The sequence below is a fragment of the Vespula vulgaris genome, chromosome 15 (genome assembly GCF_905475345.1).
Source record: "Vespula vulgaris chromosome 15, iyVesVulg1.1, whole genome shotgun sequence".
Lineage (NCBI taxonomy): Eukaryota > Metazoa > Arthropoda > Insecta > Hymenoptera > Vespidae > Vespula > Vespula vulgaris.
Window position 1 is genome coordinate 760,732 of NC_066600.1, and position 23,526 is coordinate 784,257.

General features: G+C 27.4%; 1 protein-coding gene across 1 annotated transcript; it reads right to left on the reverse strand.

Annotated features, from left to right (window-relative positions):
- Positions 1–1,270: 1,270 nt before the first annotated feature.
- LOC127069315 (trissin receptor) lies at positions 1,271–21,997 on the reverse strand. Its single transcript, XM_051006189.1, has 5 exons — positions 21,262–21,997; positions 20,829–20,925; positions 14,853–15,037; positions 4,072–4,723; positions 1,271–2,970 (listed from the first exon to the last, which is right to left on the reverse strand). Coding segments are annotated over exons 1-5 (1,341 nt in total). The 5' UTR covers positions 21,263–21,997; the 3' UTR covers positions 1,271–2,564.
- Between the last annotated feature and the right edge of the window lie 1,529 nt (positions 21,998–23,526).

The window sequence follows — 23,526 nt, forward strand, 5'->3', positions numbered from 1 at the left end:
TGTACTTGGCATTTTTTTGTCGATTATAGTCTTTATCTCTTTCTCTCTCTCTCTTTTCGTTTCTAGTTCTAAATTCTTAAAAATTCTAAAATTTTTTAAAGTAGTTTACGCGTGTTAGTCAATGATAAAGATACTGTTACGCATTCTACCGAAAAATAATCGATTTTATAATGAGATCGATAGCACGATATTATCGTTATAACGTTTTTATTTCTTTCTACTGTGTTTAGAAACCATTATTGTTATCAGTATAGATCATATCATAGATATTTTTTTTATAGAAACTATTTCGTCTTACTCATATATTGTATTTTTTCGTTTCTACGTATGGGATGTATAATATTTGGAAATTTTATATGACTGGAAGATATAAATGAAAAGTGTATTTTAGATTGTAGATAATGAATTTGTACATGCATATATAGGCATATATATATTTTTTTATTATTATCCGAGATTAAAAATAAAATTTGTTAATAAAAAATTGTTAAATAAATTGAAAATTAATATTGGGATATTTTTCAATTAGTATACAATGTTTCAATTTCATATTTGTATTTTTAATAAATAGATACATATACGTGAAATTTATTACTATGTACATCGTTGCCACATACAAATTGAAAGATTTGAATTTTTCGAGATAATTAGAGATAATGGTGCTATAACGAAGTTGTTACATTTATGAGAAGAGTTGCTTTTCTCGAAATGGAAAGCTATACTTTCCGTTGCGCGATGTACGATGATGTCTCTTTAAAATAATGAAACAACGCACTTAACGATATAGACGAGTTACAGAAACATTTGACTTGGGATACCCCCAGCAGAACGAACGTATAAAATTATCTTTTATCTCGGCGTATGGAAAATAACTTGGTTTACATATTCATCTGGCATAAAATTTCTTTCATTTGTACGATTTCGTCTAAATCGCGATAGCATTGATTAGAAATTATGTATGTATATATATTATGATTTATAACGTTCGTTCACCTATATCTTAATGTTATTAAGAATAAATTACTCCAAAATGTTTAATTTAGTTGTTATTAAGTAGATAAATTGTTATTCTTTTATCGAGAAGATAAAAATTGATACGTCCGGCATTGATATGACGGATCAACTAAGAAGCTTCTTTTCTTTAATACCAGTTTACACTGGTTAGAAGCTTGTGAACTCGAGACCTCATCGGTATAGATAACACTTGAAGAAAAAGATCAAGAGATGAAGCAGAAGAAGAAGAAGAAAAACATATACACATATATATATATATATACACACATACACATTAATAATACTTCTGATAACACTCGCATGATTCGAACGAATAAAAAGAAGATTTCATTTCAATCGAAAAAAGGAAGGAGAATATATGCATATCTACATATATTACATATCCACCATTTAAAAGCACGCCTCATATCCTTTTTTTTCTTTATGCACTTTATACTTCGATCTTTTGCACAGAACCCACATGAAGTATGATCTTATTCGATGAGACAATACGATTAATCTTATCTCTCTCTTTCGATACAAGTGTTTTTTAACTATTCCCAAACTTTCGAGACATAGTCTCCTGATATTATCTTCTTACATATATACATACGTAATTTATCGAGATATCAGGAACTTTGATCTTTCGATATTAAAGTTTGGACTTCAATTTTTTCGGTGCATCTAATTTTAATAAAAAGCACACACACACACACATATATATATGATATATACACACTTGTATATATATATATCCTCCTTCTTTTTCTATCTCTCCTTGTATCCTTTCTTCCTTTCTATTATATTCGGTAGACATTTTACATAATAAAAGCTTGAACTCTTGTTCCTAACTCGGACATATTCGAAAGGAAGTAATAGTAGATGATAAATGTGCTGTTGGTATACGTAAATCGTATGAATACATATATGTACTTACGTTCTATACATATTCGTGCAAATGTTCTCTAGCACGTAGGAAACATATAGGAAAGTTATTTCTGATAGTAGGTATTCTCTTTAAGCGACGACATTGACAAGCTCTTACAGGAATTTTCAATCAATTCGAACCGGAACAAAGAAGAAAGTTTTACGATTCGTTCAACAAATAATTGGATTAAGTGATCGTAACAATTTCATTGCATTATCGTTATCACAAACCGATGACGTGATCTCTCTCTCTCTCTCTGGTTGTTCTATGGTTAACTTCATCGAGTACATGAACTTTGAGACTTGATAATACCTCCAAACTACACAGGATTTATAAATGAATCTTAATCATCATTTCTTCAGTGTTCATCTCGAAATTATTATCATTTTATAATAGAAATAATTTTCACGTTGTTTCTCACGCGATGGCCGACATGTTTTTTCTTTTCCTTTCTTTTTGTTTTTTAAGTTATTTTCACACGTTTCTCAAACTGTTAAATAAAATATTAAACTACAGCTATAGCGTAGTTCTCCGAATCGTCGCATTAAATTTTTTGTCGAGTAAATTTAGATACATAAATCAAATTAGTATTCTTGTTCTTAATGAGTATATCAGCTATGTAATATCACTAAGTACTCTTCTCTTAAGTATTCCTTCTTGGTATGGCATGTGTTGTAGAAGGACTCTCTTGTATCGAACTTAATCGTACAAGTAAACTGTGAGGAAGGTGATTCCCGTTGGTCCCATTTTCTTGTCTCGTTATTTCACCACTGGCGCAACCAGTTACAGCCAATCCACCTGCTGTACGATTTCCTTTACCTTTGCAGCAAGGAATTTCTCTCATTCCTTCACGGAAATTACGCGAAAGGAAGGCGTAGAGAAATGGATTCAGGCAGCAATTCGTATAAGATATCAAGAAAGTCGATACGGTCAGTAGAGTAGTAAAATTAGAAGTTCGATCGTAATTTGGACCCCAGTGTAGCCAAATTATGCGAACTTGTTGTGGGAGATTGCAAAGTGCGAAAAGTACTACTACGGCAATCAGCATCCTGTTAAATATATATATATGTATATATAAAATTTAGAATAATTTTTCAAGTAAAATATACATCAAAATATCTATATTGCGAACATATGTAGATACGTATACGTATATGCAGGTATGTATCGTATTTATGAAAAAGTATGAAAATTTGTATAAAAATATATATATATATAATCTATATTTTTACGTATGTGTGTACCTATGTATCTCTGAATTTACGTATATGTATAAACGTATATACATATCCATCAGATCTCATTGTCTATTCAGTTTTTATTTAGCATCAGTTGTAGACATATATATATATATACACATACACACACACCTTTTGTATCCTACAAGGTGTTCTAAGTTCGATGCGTTTTCTTTAAAAGCACGTCGATTTTGAGCAAAATGAAAATCGGAAATAAATCATCGTTACGAGGGAAAATTATAGACGTGGCAAATCGTGTTATCGATGCTCTGCTCGTTCGAATAGATGGAGGGTATTCGATCACATTGATTGACGATTCGCCGTCGATCTAATACTTTTTAAGAAATGAAGCTTATACGAGTAAGAAAAAGAAAAAATATCAAAGGTGAGCTTGAATTTAATTTGGAAAAGAAAAAGAAGAAGAAGAAAAAGTAGAACAAGTAGAAGAAGTAAAAGTAGAACTTGAAGAAAAAGAAAAATGGGATAGACGAAGTAGAATGAAAAGAGGAATGAAATGTGAAAGGATATGTGTAAGCTTGGCATATATGTCGTATATATGTCTATATATATATATATACATATATAAGTCGTATACAGGGTGGGTTAAACATTCCTAGATGATTTTAAAAATCAATCACATTAATCCTTTCTCTTCTATTCTCAGATCGCAAAACTACAAGACATTTTGTACAATCTGAAAAAACAAATCGTTCCAAGAGTTAGCTTGGAAAAAGTGTAACTGATTTTTAAAATAACGTAGAAACTCTTGTCCCACCAAATATTATATAAGTATGTACATATACAAAACAATAAATAAAGTAAGCGTAACAGTAATATGCCTGTGTATATATATATGTGTGTACTATTCAAGAAACAGCGAAGACAGAAAGGACAATTTTCAAAGATGAATACCTTATAACACCACGTCTTGTTCTCAGAACATTTCTGCAAGAGGTATGAATATGCTGAACTCTACCATTTCTAGTTTTGGCTACTAGGCCAGGTCTACCAAGAGCAGCACCGCTTCTCCAAAGGCGGATAGCTATTTTTGTATAGAGATAGGACATCAATGCCAGTGGTAAGAGATAAAGGAAGATAAAGTTGACAGCGTCTAGGACGTGTTTCTTGTATTTCTTCATGTTAGGTCCACAAATGATATCAACGCTACCATCGCTCAATTCGTTGATGATCGTTTCGAAATAAATAAATCTTGGTGCGGCATATAATGCTGCTATTATCCATACAATACCAATGACTGTTCTTAGACGACTTCTGGTCAACATCGATTTACATTTCATTGGATGTACCGTTGCCAAATATCTCTCTATGCATACTACCATCAATATCAAAATGCTCGCCGTATAGGATAATGCATGAACGAACATATAAACTTTGCAGAGGAAGTTACCTAATCGCCAACTATTCATCAAATAATTTATCAGAGTTTGATAGACGCAGAATATGCCGACGCAAAAGTCTGCTACTGCTAAATTTGCCAAGAAGAAGTTTGTAATGCTTCGTAAGCGACGAGAAAATGTCACCACGAGAATTACCATTAGATTACCTGAAACAGATAGTTAATCTAAGTTAGTTGGATCCGATAGATATCTTTGAAATGTTATAATGAATGTTGATGGTCTTTTTTTGTCCTTTTTCTTTTGTCCTCTCTCTTTTCTTTCTTTTGAGATTTAAACATTACTTCGAAATTTCATTTAAGCATATAATTTCATTCACATTTTAAACTAAAGATTTTTTATTAAATTAAAAGTAATAAAATGGAGAAAATGCAACGAGTGAATCCTAAAGTTTGTTTTAATAAATAGATTAAAATTTACTGCAGTATTTTCTTTCCTATTTCATTCCGATAAATCGGATATAGGAATTATCTTAATATATTGCTTCTCACGTTTGCGGTTTAGAATTATTCTAGGAAATCCGTGCATAGCGATGAACCAAAGATCCATTAATCCGAATGTATTTACGATCGATCGATCTCGTACCTATAGCAATTCATATTATAGTTCCGTTATCGTAAGAAGAAAATAATAGATGTTAATTGATTCATTTAATTCATTGTATATAATTAAAATAATTTAATTAATTAAAAATAATTATTACTATCAACTAATTAACGTTTTATCTTTAAATGTTAAAAAAAGATAATTTGTTGTATAATTAAAATTAAAACAATCTTTATCACGTTTTTATCTTAACATTTTAATGAAAAATAATTTTATACTTTCATCTTAAGGCTACTTTTCGTCTGGCAGACTCTGGTGAGATTATATTAGTATCATTTTTCAAGATTTTCGCCCCTTATACCTAATACCTCGTAATAATGATTAATCGTTTTGCTTGTTCAGCATATACTCCAAGGAAAATATTCTCCCTAAGTATCTTGTTGAATATGGAAATTATACAAAACGTGTATATATATATATATATATATATATATATATATATTAATTTAATATTAATACTACTAATATATAATGTAATGTTTATACATGTAAGAATAATCTAGTGTAGATATATCATTAGAATATTATGGAATAATAGTACAATTTAGTATATTGATTAAAAATAACATTATTTCATATATAATATATATATATATATATATATATATATATATACATATATATATATATTGACTATTAAATATCTTTATAATTATATACAAAAAATATGACATGGTGTCTCCATTATTTTATTCAACTTTATCGTATTCATGTCAAATAAAACCGATTATAAAATAGCTGTGTCATAAGCAAACAAAATCGATTATAAAAAAGCTGTGTCATAAGCAAACGAAAGCGATTATCGGAAAGTGGTTTTTCATGTATTAAAATGTAATTTCAGAAAAAGATGGTTAAGCTTAATTAAAAAAAAAAAAAAAATTAACGAGAATGAGAGAATGAAAAAAAGAGAAAGAAAGAGAGACGGTAACAGAGAGATACAACGGTGCAACGACACAAGGTTCACCTTGTACCACTGGCTATTTCAATTCGATGCCGATCACGTTCGATCCCTGCTTCGAATTTTATTGCTTAGCAATGCTACCGTCTTGTATTGCGCCTGTAAGTTGCTCGTACGATTCTCGAATGACAATGGGACGTCATCATCCGAAGGAAAAAAAAAAGAAAAAAAAGAAAAGAAAAAAGAAAATGAGAGAAAGTAATTCGAAGAAGCTGAAGGGAAGATAAAAGGAAAGAGAAAGTAAAAGAAAATGAAGAAAAGCAAGCTCAAGATCGTACACATACATATATATTTTCTTTTTTTATATGTTTTCAAAGTTCGAACGAAAGGCAGACTTTTTTTTTAAATTACGTTGATAAAGGTAAAGTATGTAATAGTCGTAAGAGAAGTAGAAGAAGAAGAACAAGTAGAAGAGGACTCGACGACTTTAATATTCAACGTCTCAGCCATTGCCGTTTATTCATGACATCTTCTCTAATCTCTCTCTTTCTCTTTCTTTCTCTTTCGTACCTATTTTTTTCTTAACCGTACGGGATTTTCGAAAGAAGAAGAAAATATGGCCACGTCTAAAAGTACCCCACTTTTGCGGCAGATCCCTTCAAATCGTAAATCCACGAGCCATTAATTCTACCTATTCGACAGTGTTCTTCGAGTGAACATAAAAAAAACATTCTTTTAAATCGTTTTCTTATAAATATACTCTACGAGGATCGAAAGAAATTTGGGAAAAGTCTAATTTAGCTCTTTACAATTCGAATGTAATGTGTATAGTTTTATTTACTATTTAACTTAGTATAGATAGAACCTCAGGGAAAAACGAGAAGTGACGATTATTACGATTGGAGTATAATAGGTATAGTAAATCGTTTAATTTTATTGGATTTCATTGGTTAAAGTGGAACGTGTGGTGGAATTTTTTGTATTTTGTAATAAAAGAAAAATAATGTGTTCTAATTATACGTAATAATAATAATGTAAAAAAAAATATAATAATGTAGTATTGGATTGGTTAGTAATGAATGTATTGGAATTTTCAGTATTTCAGTATTTTATATATATATATAAAATAAGAACAGTATAATACCGTGCTGGCTAATAGGTAATCTTCCAATATTTAATAAAAATAAATGTTCTGATTTTATTTCTGTAATACTAAATAGAAACATTTTACATTTTCATCAAAAATACTAATGCTTAGATATGAAATACAGAAGATATATAATTACAAAGATATAGCATTAATAAAAAAGAAAAATTAAAATGATATTAAAAATACTCACATGTAAAATAAAATACGATAAAGTTTAACTCGATAGATAGCAATTTAAAAATAATCAAATAAATGATGACTCACAAATTCCCTTTTTTATTTTCTTTATAGTAAAATAAAATTGGATTTGTGAAAAGAAATAAAATTGTCTCCCCGTAGAAACAAGTTAACCCTTCAGCAATTTATTTCTTTACTTTTTACTTTCGTTCTGGCTATCGATACACTGGAGAAAAGACGTGTCACATGTCCAGCAATAAATACAAGCAGCCCTCCAATAACACGTTTAATTCGTATCGTGTTATATGAAAGCCATATGTTAAACGAAGCTTGGAATGTTGTGTAAATTCAACTCAAATTTCAATAATTAATTAATGATCGAAATATGAGTAATATATCAATAACATGGGTAAAACATTTGAAAATTGCTAGAACTATGCTTTCCCAGAAAGTATAATACGACTTAAAATGAAATGTTTAATATACTTAAATAAAGTTAAACGTTGAATTACTTCACGAAATTCTTTTTTGTCTTTCTTTCTTCTTCCTTCACATTTTTCTTTTTAATTTCATTTCTTTTTCTTCCTACCAAACCTAGAAATAAAATTAATGTGAACTATACAAACTGTTTAAACTATATAAATAGTATTCATTCTATAAAGAAAGACAACTGATTTATAAATGACAATTTCAAGTTATTAAAGTTTATTTTTCTAACTATTCGTGGAGTGAAATTAATTGAGTTACAAAGAAAGAGATGGATATTAACAAAAAGGATAATAGAGATGGAGCCAGAGAATATAGACATACATATATACAAACATACATATGTATATATCCGTTCTTATATATTCTAGACAATCATATACTTGAATATAACTGATCTGTACTTATTGGTGGCAGATATCTTCGAACATAGACAAGCTTGATTGGCCAACTGTCAGAAATCAGAAGTACAGGATACTAATTGTAAGTTGAATCACGAAGTACTAGCTGGTACCAACGTCGCAAGGGAAATTAATCGATTTGAACTTATGAATGACTAAGAGAATTTATAAATGGTCAATGGGAGAAAATGAATGAACTACGTATGTGTGTGTGTATAAAGACGACAGTGAAGAGAAGGAAGAAGACGAATAGGCACGAATAAAATTATATTATGCAGGTAGGAAAGCATAGTTTGACGCTTATCCGTGTAATATTCTCGAAATACTAATCTCGATAGTAGTCTGAGATCTTTTTCTTTCAACTTGAATCATCGTGTTATCGTATATTACATATAATTTCACAAAGTTAGAAACAATGGTATCCGTCAGAATAATGATAATATTTAAGACTAGTAATAATGAAACCGACGTTAGTATATTATTTTTCTTTTTCCAAGTAAAAGTATATTATAATGGAAATAATTCAAGCTTGAAGATCGACTTTTTTTATATATATATAATAATAATTATTTCTTATAATAATGGTATAAAACTAAATAAATATTAAGTAATAATAAAATTAATATTTTTACGAACTTTTTTTTTCTGATAGAAATGTTGAATGTAAAAGTAAGTAGATGCAGAATATAAATGTAATATTTACTTTATTTGTAATAATAATTATAATCGAGAAGATGCAATAATACTAAATAAAAATATTTCCCGTGCTATTAAATATACACCTATATATTAAATAAATATCACGACAATTCTTGAATAATAATAAAATTGTATTTTTTTTTTGCAAACAAAACCACTCAATTAAAATTAAGTACTATTAAAAAGTTTAAAATATTCTTCAAAATCTTTCAGAAGTAACTGTATATATTTTTTCAAGTAGATAAGTTTTTCAGAAATAAGAAACAAAAAAAAAATATAAGAAGAAAGATGTTAGAAAAGTTTGTCTTAATAGACAAGAGAAGCATATTGGCCATCTAACAGGAACATTAAAAGCTGACTCGTGAAAGTTCCTAGGATCGATATCACATATTACGATGGCTGACAAGATATGTTCGTTCGTTACATTCGTATCTTCGACGGTGAACCGTTCTAATACGTTGTGATTAATACGTTACGATTAATAACTTCTCTCTTTTTTCTTTTTTTTTACATATTCTCTTCATTAACACTTGTCCTCATAATTTTTTTGATTTCCAAACTTTTGATAATATCTATCTATACTTTTCTGAATCTTTCTTACGTGTCAGATTTTTAATCATTCTAATTCCAGTTTTTCGATTCTTTTATTATATATTACGTATATATATTTTTATTTTATACGTTTATTTGAATATATCTTTGTTATATATCTTAGTTATTTTTAGTTATTTTTTTACATTTTTTATTTTAATTAAAAATGTTTTTTTACATATATTTATATTTTAGTTATTATATATTAGTCATATTTTAATAATTTTAGTTATAATCGGGGCGATATCACCAAGAAGATTTGTAAAATAAAGAACTGGTATATACTAGCGAGAAATAAAAAAGTAAATATATATTCTCTCAAACATAGAAAGGGAGAAGGATATTGGTAGAAAATCTCTCTCTTTTTCTCTCTTGAGACTTTTCATTCTTTCTTTACTGTTGATACCAATGTATAAAAAACAAACAAAAAGAAAGGTAAAGAGAAAGGACGACATAATCGTGACAAATATCTTTGTTGATTTGAATAAAAATACGAAACGAAGGAATTAAATGAACTGTAGAATTTCAATCGTAATTCTCATTCTTAAAAGTTAAAGCACGATGTAAATTCCACAAGTCCTAGAAATTTAATGAGCTCTTTTTACAATCGTTATTTCTTAGATTTCTTGAAAACTAATTCTTGTAGAATAATTTACAATGCAATATCACAGCAATTTCTGACGTTTGCCTTAGTTGTTAAAAAATCTACTTCTAAATGTTCTCTCTTGCAAATTTGAAACTGATGATTACGCTCGTACCATTGTTTCTAATCTATTCATTCTAATAATAGTACGTGCATATGCACAAATGCCCTTGCGAAGAAAATGATATGATTGTGAATGCACATGTAATATTGTACTTGCGAAAAAAAAAACTATGATTGGTGAATATGTAGTCCACCTTGGATCGTTTATCTTTTTATTCTAACATTTTTGTTAACATTATAAAAAGCAAAACAATAATACGTGGTTACAATTGCACTGTAATATATATATATATATATATATATATATATATATATATATATATATATATATAATTATAATGTCTATGTATTCAAAATTAATATTGACACAGACATAAACCAAATATTATCTCTAAATTTTCCTATTAATGGATTTCTCATGTATTCGTAAACATAGATATTCTAAATAAAACTGCACACATATTTATACATATACATTTATATCGATTAACTTGCGATTTAATGCGTCATCGTCCCGTGTAAAAAAGACAATATGTCAAATGTAAGTATTTTCCAAAAAACAAAAAAAAATAAAATAAAATGAAATCAAATCAAATCAAAAACAATAGGTCGTGAAGTTCATTTCAAAAATTATTATACTTCATTACCAGAACCATCAGTAAAATTGTTTTTTTTTGAAAAACGATTAGAAGAAAAAAGAAATGAAAATTGTCATAAACGTACGTCGATTTAATAATAAAAATCTCACAAAACTTTTCGTAATGTAGGTATAATATAATAATCCTTGAGACCATTGTGTTTCCGTTTCATTTGGAAACATTAGTAGAAGTCTTTTTCTTTCTGCCATTTTGTCGCAAATCCCTTTGTTCTTTTTCTCATTTTTTCCACGAGAACCCTTTTCTCCCTTTTCAGACGCCTCACGATCGATCACTCGGCGTTTTGTTCGTTCATACCCCTACGCACAAGTATTTCTTTTTTTTTTTTTTTCTTATTTTCACCCTTTTCCTATTTCTTTTATGGTGTTCCTCTTTCCCTCTTTTTGGCTGAAGATCTATGTTGAACTTTCTTTTTATTTTTCTTCTTTTTTTTTCTTTTCTTCTTCCTTTCTCTTTCATATACTACTTTATCTCACTCCAACATCTTTGTCAACGTTTACACATGCGGTGTATACAAAGATATACATAGAATACATATCAGAATGATCGATTAAATTTTATTTGGTCGCTTTTAAATATATGTGTGTGTGTGTATATATATACACACACACACACACACACACACACACACACACACATGTATCTTTTCCCACGTTAAACGAAGAAATTGAGAAAGAGAGAGAGAGAGAAAGAGGAAAAGAGAACACACGCACGTACACACAGATTCACAAATCATTATTTTCTCTTTCCAGTAGATAAAATCTTGTCGGAATTACTACTGTCCTAGAATATAAGGAAAAGAAACGTCTGACTAAAACGTAAATGCTTCGATACAGTCTTACATTTGTAACGTTCTGTCAGAATTATTTGAAAGAATGTAGTTTTTAGCTGATGTCTTTGAAACGATAAAAGCTTCGATTAGATAGCCACATAAGATTCTAACCGTAAAGGGAACGTACGTAACACAACCGCAAGACTTTGATGTATAGTTATCTGTATAATTAAGACATGCCACACATGAGTCTAGTGATAACCCCTTTGACATCGAAGTCTTGTCAGCTGCATGAAGTCTGAACAAATATCCAGTAAAAACCGCTTACTAGTTGAATTTACTGTGGATTGCTTCATACCACAGTTATGGACATTAAAATTATTATTTATTCATTTTCATAATTGAAACTTAAACTTTTCATTTATTTATAATATTTCCTTTTGCAGAACTATAAAAAGAAAAAAATTAAAAAAGATAAAATAAAATAAAAAGTAACCATAGAGAAAAGAATATTTAACAATCGAATATAGAATTCGATAAATTAATATATGCACATATTTTTTTTTATAAGTAAGTAATAAATAATTGCTACTACGTACGAAAGACAATTAATTTTTCTATTGCTTTTTATATAATCTCGTATACTGTACATACAATTATATATAATACTGATATATGTATGTATAAAAGAGTAATCGATTTTTTAAATCGCTTAGGAACTTTTGACTCGCCCTGTATATACATTTTCATAATTTTATATATATACACATATATAATATATATTAAATATATTATATATTGTATTCGTACTAAAGAAGAGGGGAATCGTTTAAAAAGAGAAGAAAAAGGCAAAACGATTTATTCCAAGGTTGGGTTTGAGTTGCGTTTTGTGTTGGCTCAAAGAACGTTCGTATTATCGTCATCGGGACAATAAATTTCATTTAGGTTTCCCAAAAGGTCCTCATCTCTCAAGCAGGGGACAGAAATAGGAAAGTTTCATTTTCAAGTTTCTCAAGGAAGAAAGACGGAACTTGGTAAAGTTTTAATCTTAATCTTTCGCACGATCGATATAAGCACATCCGAAACTTATCCCTTACCTCTATACCCTTTCATTTTGCATATGACGACTTCAAAAGCTCATTACACGAAAATCTTATTTTATAGATCGCTATACATATACTATAAATTCGATATTACTAGTTATGTTTCTTTTGAAAACTCGTGATAAATAGGACGAAAAAACATTTGCATGTAAATGACCGAATTTATTTTTGTATTCATTATATTACCATAGAGAATGGCAAAAGTATACTTTATTTTTTAAGAAGTATTAAATTGTTATAATATGTTTAAATTGTAAATAGTTTTTATAGATTGTTATATTTATTGTTTCTTTATTATGCAATGTTTGCAAAAAAAAATTACAGACGAATAATTAAAATTGTTATCATCAAAGTAAAGAAACTTCTTTTCGTCTTCTATCTTTTTCTAATTTTTGATAATAATACTTATTATTTATATGTGTGCGTACGTGTGTGTACGTCATTCGAAATCTTGAAACATCGAAATTCGTTTGAAATTGCCAATATTCACCTTAACAATATCGAGCTTGACGTACATTTATTATTTCCTATCAGATTTTAATTAAAAAGTATGCTATATGTGTGTGTTTGTGTGTGTATATATATGTATTATAAAATATAAATTATATATATATATTAATTTATAGTTTCAATTTGATTCAAACTCTTTCAATCGTTATTTTTTGTTTCAGAAAGTATTTCATATATGTATGTACATACATACATACAAATATATATATATATATGTGTGTGTATAAAATCTTTTTAAAAGCTGTATCAAATGCGATCAACAGAATAATTAATTAAAAATAATGAATGGCTATGATAGATGTACATCTCTTAATTTACAAAAAGCGTACTTGCATAAAATATAGTAATAAATATTAAAATTCAATATAAATTAGAGATCGTTAATTTTCATTTGCAATAAATATTAAATTACATATATATATATTCGATATATTATTAATCATATTTACTTCTTTCTGGATCAAAAAAATATATAAATTAATAAATAATATTGAATTATTTCATTGATGATATAAACGTCTACATGTACATTCATTTATTTTACATCACAGATGGCTCATCTCCACTTGCTACGCTAATTTATACAGCTTAATGTAATTAGTTTTGAATCACCTGGCTTCGACATATATATATATATATATATATATATATATATATATATATATGCACACACACATATGCATATGTATCAATATATTAAATATTATTATAATCCTTTGATATTTTGCTCATTCATCTTTTACAGTTTATCTGTACGATATTTGATAAGGCAAAAAAAGAGAATTTCTTTAGTTTTTTTTCTTTTTTTCTCTTTAATTTATCGCGAAGCATTTCGTTTCTAAACGTTGCCCAAGAGGCTTATATACTTCTTTATATACTTTTGTCCCTTCCTTGTCTCTCTCTCTCTCTCTCTCTTTCTCTCTCTCTCTTCCTCTCTTTCTGGTGAGAGAAACAAAGAATTGTTATGGCTGTTGTTCAGCCAACATTGTTCCTACGGTTTCCATGATATTGCCATAAAGTTATACCGAATTATGCTAAGATCTTAAAAAGTAACTCGCTAATATCTTGTTTTCATCGGAAGTATTTCTCCCTAAGGATATAACGTTTATGCTAATTTCTGATAATGCTGAACCTATATAATGGAGCCATTGGATGGAAGATTATTAAATTCTAACGAAAAACAATTTTTCTTTTCTTGCCCTGATTTTCATTATTTCTACACGTTATTTCACTACCATATACTACTATTACTAATACTACTACTACGAATTTTCTCTTGATTCTTCATTCGGTCAGCCACAAACAAGGTGAATAATCAATGAAGAATCTTTCATGCATTTCAAATTACTTAGCGTAGATGGAACAGTAAAGTAAATAGAAAGATATTTTATTAGATGAATTTCTTATAGATAATGCTTGAACAAGTTTCCTCTTTTTTTTTAAATATGATAACATATATATTTTATAAAAAAAATGATTATATTAAATTAAAATAATATAAAAAAAAATAAATAAATACTTACCGAATAGACAGCAAACGAAGACGATCGTGTACAGCAAGATGAAAATCACTTTAACGTCAGTTCTATCGAAGATGTAATCTTCTGACAGAGAATCGTTGTAAGAGTAGTAACTTTGATTGTTGATGAACATTCCATTAATACTATCATCCAATTCGTAATCACTCGTTTCTGGAATGTTATTTGATCTGAAACAGAATTTTTAGAAAATCTTTTTTATTATTTATATTTTTTACGAACTATATAATTACTGTTATGTTTAAAAAATTCGGGTATCAAAAGAAAATTATTATATATATATAGTTTTTTATTCAAATAATTTCTGTCAATGAATATAAAATTATTGAGTATTTTTTTTTTTTATCAGAACATGAAAATAAAATATTACCGAGATATATGTTTCTCCATTTTTTTTTCATCTTTTTTTTTTTTATAAATCGGTGTTAACAATATACATTAATGAACGTAAAAGGACAGAATGTTTTTGCACTAGTAAATAAAATTTTTATAATTTTTTCAACCGGATATAATTGAATGTCACCATTAAACTACACGCTCAGTTATTTCAATGAATGAATGAAAATTTATTGGTTTTCTCTCTCTCTCTCTCTCTCTTTATCTCTTGTACTCTCTTCAATTAGAATCAAACGATAATGGAAGATATTATTTTTAGAGAATAGCAGTTAACTAAAACTTGTAATAAAATAAATTCAACAACCGTTAGCGTAATACGAAGTTTGTCAAATATTTAAATAAAATCGATTTCACAAAATCAATATTATCTTTTAATAAAACAGAGAAATTTAAGAGAGGATTATAACTAGCGAAATAAGAAGAAAAAGTTTACTAATGTTGTTATTAAACGAATGCTTGGTTTTTGTATCTTTTGTTTGACCTTTTCTGATTCATCGTCGAGTTTCGAGCGTTCAAAATGCCGTGAAAAGTTAATTACGCGAAACGAAGACCTCATGCATCGTCCTGATTTCTTAATCTAATCTTTTAAAAATCAAAATATTTTAATTTATATATTAACGAATGAAATAATTAACGCGAAAAGAAAAGAGAGTAGAATGATAAATATGTGTATCAGAAACGGTGTACGATTTAATAACAAGTTTTCTAAATTGTTCGATAAACTATGGAATTCGTTCTAGGTCTTAAACATTACACGAATATTTTACATTTATATTATACGACATAATTAAATTGCAAACTGTTACGAGCTGAAGCTTCACTTCAATTTCGAATTTCTCCAATTTTTGAATATTCGAGCGAATCACGTTCCATATATATCTAAATTATATATGATATATTTTAATAATCTAATCAATAAATTATTAAATAAAATGTACACATAATCCGATTTATTTTTAACAAATATCTAAAAAATACGTAAAAAGAGAAAAGAAACGTACAAATTTCTTAGAAAATTCTAAAGTTAATGAATCTTTTATTATCATACGTTCTCTCTTTCTCTCTCTCTCTCTTTCTCTAAGTCGATTTTCTAGTGTACATATATACACACACATTTATGTACATATGTACATACGTATGTACCATATATAAACAGTATGAGGCTGCAAGTTGTACCAACGAACGATATCGGAATATTTGATTCTCGTGGCGAATGAACCAGAACTGCATTCGCATCGATATTCTACGATCGGTACTATTGACATTTACTTGCTTTTGGATGTTCTACGAAATCGTTTATTCGAAAAGAAGGAAAAATATAATAGTAAAGCAGAGATCATAAAAAAGAAATGATTTTCATTTTGAATAAAAACGTCGTCTTTTCCAAAAACTTTTACAATAGATATGAAAAAAAGAAACATTTCTTCCTTTTTTTCTTATTATTAATCAACGGAGATTTTTTTTCTTCTTTCGAATATTTGTAATATTTCAAAATATTCTATTTGGTTACTGTGAATTCTACATTGTTTAATTTATTTTTATTTATGTAAACTTAATTATGAACTTTGAATATTATTTAACATAAGTTTTAACAAATTGCATAATGGTCAATTTATGTATTTGCAATATTCTAAAATGTCTTGTAACATTTTAATTGAAGTATTTACGTCTTTTAATTTCGATAAGATATACCTGTGTAAATGCAAGATATGATTATTAACGATATAGCAATATGAATTTCTTTTCGTTTCTTCAAGATAATATGAATTTACATCGCAAAAAATTGTTTGTAAAAATTGTTTATAAAAAATTGTTAATTAGTTATTAACAATACGTTAAAAAATAGAGAAAATTCTGCCCTTTAAAATGATAGTTCATTCAAGTCTTTACGATTTTTAGTTCCGGAGATATTCCCATGTAAATAAAAGATGTAACTGTTAATAATATAAAAAATTATTTCTTTAATAAAAAAATGAATTTGTTTATCGATCATTTATTAATTTATGTAATTTCACAAATCGGTCGCAGTTCGAAATTCTTTTTGTTTTTGCATAATAATACGAATTTACTTTCCAAAAAATTGTTTATAAAAATTGTTTATAACAAATTTTTAATTAATTATTAACAATACGTTGAAAAAATAGAGGAAATTTTGCCCTTTAAAATGATAGTTCATTCAACTCTCTACGATTTTTAGTTCCAGAGATATTCCCATATAAATGGAAAACGTTTAGATTGGCCTACTGACCTATATAATTTCATTCAAATTAGGACAGTGACACACTGACCTATATAAATTCCAAGAATTTACGCACCCTTACTACTATTACTACGAACAGCTGTTCTATACGAATTATGAATGAAAATTTTTCGACAGCAATATCTTGGGAACGAAAAGTCGTAGAGACTTGAAATCAACGCCGTTTTCAATCGTAATTCATTCTTCATTTATTTAAATATTGCAATAATATTGTTATAATAAAATCGATTTTGTTAATAATTATTAAAATTGAATTTTTTCTATTCTTTCGTAAAAAGAACGTAACTACAGCGAAATTAAAATTTGTATTGCAATTGTGTAAACTTTATATTGTTTAATAATAATTAGGCCTAGTACTACTACTATTACTATTATTACTATTATTATTATTATTATTATAAACAGATATACTATGTGAATTATGAATGGAAATCTTTCGACAGCGATATCTTCGGAACGAAAAGTCGTAGAGATTTGAAACCAACACCGTTTTCAAGTATAATTTATTGTTTATTTATTTAAATATTGCAATAATATTATTAAAATAAAATCGATTTTGTTAATAATTATTAAAATTGAATTTTTTCTTTTCTTCCGTAATAAGAACTTAACTATAACGAAATCATTAAAACTTTTACTGTTATTATGTAAATTTTATTTTGTTTATATAAAATACGAGAATTAATGATGCGAACTTTTTCAACATATTTTTTATAATTTTGATTTATTAATCGTAAAATTAAAAAAAAGATTTTTTTATCCTCTGTTCGAGCTATAACTTTTCTGAATACAAACAATAATTCATTTATCTATCTACTCGAATTGAATAAAAAAGAGAGAGAAAGAGGAAGAGAATGAGTGAGTGAGTGTGAGAGAGAGAGAGAAAGAGAGATACTAAAATATTTATTAATCATGTTCTGAAACATTTATTAAACGAATCCAGTTATTATCGATTTTCTACAAATTATAAAGAAAAATACCACTGAAATTTAAAAGTGAGTGAAGAAATCGAACTGAATTTATCGACACGAGAACCATGGAGTTGAAACGTGAGAAAGCATAGCTTATAACCAGATTAAACTATTTCCATAAGAAAAACTCAAGAAAGAAAGAAAATGAGAGCGAGAGAGAGAGAGAAAGAGAGAGAGAGAGAGAGAGAAAGAGAAATTGATCCATCTAACGAAATCCAATTGATTTGCTTCTATTATGAATAATTAAGAGAATTTTACATCTCGACCTATTCGATAATCACTTATCTATCTTAATATACAATGAAATGCAAAAGTTTTGTTTTTATATATTTCTTTTTTAAGTTTTCATCTTCTCTTTTTCGAGAATAAACTTTAGAAAGAGTTCACGGTGGTAATTCAAGAACGATCCTAATTATATTGACGAAGTTAAAACTAGTAACGAGATAATGGATCTAGTCTTACTCTTTCTTCTTATCAATTTATATCAAACTGATCATTTACAATTTTATTTAATACCCTATAACATTGACATTCGAAATATACCTATATTATTTAATATCGAATTAAAAAAAAGTAACAATTATTATCAGATGAGTTCTTATAAATAAAATTGTATATTGTATTTCATATATATGTATATATATCGTACTGCATTAATTGTATATTTTATTATAAACAATCAATAATTAATTGATATATATATATATAACTATACTATAATTATTACCAAATAATATGTTACATTACAATCATAAAATTATGATGTATTACAAAAGAATTAAAAAAAAAAAAAAAACGTTTGAGTGTCATCATATTTATTTTGTTTCGATCAAAATAAAAGATTAAAAAAAGAGGGAAAAGGGGAGAGAAGAATATGACAGATTCAGAGGAAACGTGAAAATCGTTTATTCTGAAAAAAAAGAAATGAAAATTTTGAAGAGGTACGAGTCGAGGGAAATGTAAACGAATGGGTGACGAACGGATAGGTCAAGTTCGTAGATTCCTACCGTGACTAGAATTCTATCCAATTCGGTTATAGAAACGAACGAAGCTTTTACGGTATATAAATGATGCTTTTATTTTTACCTTTTTTTTCTGTTTCTTTTTCTTTCTCTCTTTTTTTTTTTTATGATCTGTCGAGAAGACTTATCGCAAAAGCTCTTTTGTGCGTAGGCCAAGAAATCGAAACGATTTACTGAAAGTTTTAATTAAACTTTCTGAGCCAAGAAAGTAAGAAAACTCGATCTTGGTTTGTATTGTATAATAGTATCTACATTCTTACATTTCTACGAAAATTCTTACCTTTCTCAGCTAGTTTTCTTCTCACAATGCTTTTTGTACTTGTCATATCAAAAGTAATATCAGATATATACGTACATACATAAGAATATATATATATATATGTATGTCTGCGCATATACTTCTATATATGTCCGTAAATATCGTATTGTGAAAACGAAATAAGGAAAAAAAAAAGAATTCTGATCGAATTAATGATCGATTAGAAAGAAAGATTACAGAATATGTTTTATCGAATATAATGAAACTAATCAATCGATTCTAATAGTTTATATTTTCTATTCGTATCTGTAAGAAGCAGAAGAGAAAAAGAAAGGTAGAATTTAAATCGAATTAACATTTAATTAGAAACATGTTTCATTAGTGACAATACTCTATCGAATTTAACTAAACCGATCAAGCGATTTTATTCGTCCGTATCTTTCTAATGACAGCGATATCTTTCAATGTATTTGGGTGTATTAGTGACATAGTCAATAACTATTTCTTAGTTCACTTCACTTTAGAAGGAAAAACTTTCCTTTCAATCGATCTTATCACTTTCTTTGTAATAAAAAAAAAAAAAATGATATATTAAAAAATTGCAATAGAGAAAAATTGTGTATTTTATAAATGTTTCTATATATGCATATGAAACATGACAATCAATGATAATAATTTTTTATAAACATATCTTCGTCAAGACTATGTGAATGATAAACGCAAATCCGTAAAAAAGGATTTAATCAATTTTTACTTTTTTTTTCTGTCCCGCTATAATATAGACGATAAAGAAAATGATATGAGAATTTTATCTGAAATATTTTATCCGCTCGTTGCATCTTCATTTAAATAACGAATTATCTGTTTCACGATGAACATAATTTCTCTTTATTAATGCGATATATAAAAATGTGTGTTCTAATATAAAATTAATTTAATACGAATATATATATATATATATATATATATATATATATATATATGGACGGTAATAAGAAAAAGGAAAATAAAAGAAACATTAAATTATAAAATTTTATCTACAAAAAATTTTACCTTATTAACGTATCCTCGCCAAATAAAAGCATCGATTCCATGATAGCCATAGCTTCTTTCTCTTTAAAATTCACAAACTTTTTCCTTCTAAAATCCACTTTGCACAACCACAAAGCTCTAAAAATCTTTTCTAACTATAAATCTTCAAAATAAATCTCGATTGTTTCTATTCGTATTATAACATAATATATTATAGCACAAAATATAGGAAAATTACTTTTTTTTCTAAAATATTTTCATTTCTTCAATTAAATCTTCGTAATATATCATTTATTTAACACGTCAAACTTGGATTTAAACTAATCCCCATCGATATTTTCTTTGTCTTCTTGTTTGCTCCCTTAACTACTATTACTACTACTAGTATTATTACTACTACTACTACTATTATTATTGTTATTCTATGTCTCTCTCCTTCGAGTGATAAATTTACTTTTTCCTTCAACGATCCCGATATAAACCAAGATGATAAGAGACACGTCACAGCATCTCCCAGCACGTTCCGATAAAAAAAAACTATATCCAATGATTAATACGACGATCTCCCATGAGAGACATCGATCGTGATCAAATTGACCTGTTATCGCCACCGTTATCTTCTAGTTATACTAATCTCATTGTATCAATGTTTTATCGTTTTTATTATTTGGAAAAAAATTTCTAAACCAACTTCGCACTTATTCACCTTTCGTTTATAAATTACACGTACACGTATTTGTATTCACTTCCTACATATAATATACATATGTGTATACACGCGTGTGTGTGTGTGTGTGTGTGTATATTTATATACATATATTAATCATATAGTTAAGTTTTATTTACGTAATTAATTATTACTATTAAAATGAATTATTCGTTTGTTTATCAATTTCTAATTTAATTACTGATATTTATATTTTAACAGTTTATATCTTCTTTATTTCAATTATTAATGCAAATTATTTATCTTGACCGTTTACTTTTCCTTTTGTTAATTTATTTGATTATCGATAGTTACCAGTTATCTTTTATTAGGTATTAATGATCTTTCAAATTGTTATTATCACAAATCAAGATGAACTGAAGGATTACGATGTTGGTGATTTACGATTTGGTAGTATTAGTTAATTAATAAAATCACAAGGGAGGATCATAAGAACGTTAACGTTGTTGTCGACGTTACGCGGGTAACTGATCGCAAAGGAGTCTCGTTTAGCCTCGACTACCACTTTCAACGCACATCCCCTTGTGAATCCCCTACCATTTATAGAGAGGCGCAAGCGTATTGGTAGCTTTTATACCGTTGCGATTCAACAAGAAAGGAAACGTTAAAGCTTATAAATCGACGAAGAGGAAAAAGAAGAAAAATACCAGCGAAAAACTTCTCGATAAAATCGAACCATTCCCTTTACGGAATTTTTTTATTCCTCATTTCTCTTTTCTTTTCCTCTTTTTTTCTTTTTTTTTCGTTAATAATCTAATTTTTTTCCACAATCGAGAGATTATTAATCTAGATATTATGTTTACATTACAGAACATAATTATTAAAGTAAATTCTCATATTAATTCTGATATCTATATAAATCGATCTTTTACGGTCACTCGTTCGTTATCAAAATACATTCGTTAAAAGAACAAAAGCAATGTTTCAATTTTGTTATCTCCAAAAGATAACTCGAATAATCTCTGAATGTTTCAAATCCTGGATTATCATTTTAATCTGATAGAATATAACACACACACGCATATATATATATATATATATATATATATATATATATATATATAGACCCACATGCATATATTTATAGTTATATAAATTTCCTATCTTCTTTATATATCCATCTTTTTTAAATATATTAGCTGTTATATTAACGAAGCATATATAATCAAGACATATGACTACCTGTTGTGTCATTCTTTCTAATATCCTCCACGGCCTAATAATTTTTCTTGCTGTTAAAAATGCTAGATCACGAAGGCAACTCGATGTTAGATAAAATATTCGTGTATATAGCAAATGTATTAAAATTTTAGCTGGATTTCAAAATGAATATTAGAAAAATACTCTATTAGCCAATAAACAAATTACATGTACAATATTACCTACATGTATACGATACCGATTTATATATTAACATGATTAATTGTTATATTATTTACTTATATTAATTTATTATTATTATATTATTATGATACATTTACCATTATTCTATCACTCTCCATATAATATCATAATAAGCATTATTTTATTTATATCAACATCATTATTTTCATTATGATTATAACTTTACTTAAGTATTGTTATATATAGTAAGCTATAAAAAGTAATGACTTACTCATACGTGAATCTAATAAGCTATAAAATACTATTACATAATAGTATTGCAATTTTCAGTATTTTTAAACATTCTTTTACTAAAAATTGCGACCATTATTTATATCGATTAATCCGATACAGTCCTTTCTAATACTTTTCATTAATTTTAACTAAAATAAAAGAGAAAAAGAAAATTATAAAGCAACAAACGATATGAGCAACATGGTACAAAGAGAAAAAAGCTGATGCAGGGTTTATTATAAAAAGGAGAGGGAGAAATCCAGTTAGGTGAAACAGAGAGAGAAAGACAGACAGACAGAAAGAGAGAGAGAGAGACAGACAGACAGAAAAAGAGAGAGAGAGAGAGAAAGAAAGAGAAGGAGAAATATAAAAAGA

Coding starts and splice junctions, on each gene's coding strand:
- LOC127069315 (XM_051006189.1), bottom strand. Junction 15,038..20,828: donor GGCGAGGATACGTTAATAAG/GTAAAATTTTTT, acceptor ATTCTGTTTCAG/ATCAAATAACATTCCAGAAA. Junction 4,724..14,852: donor CTTCGTTTGCTGTCTATTCG/GTAAGTATTTAT, acceptor TATCTGTTTCAG/GTAATCTAATGGTAATTCTC.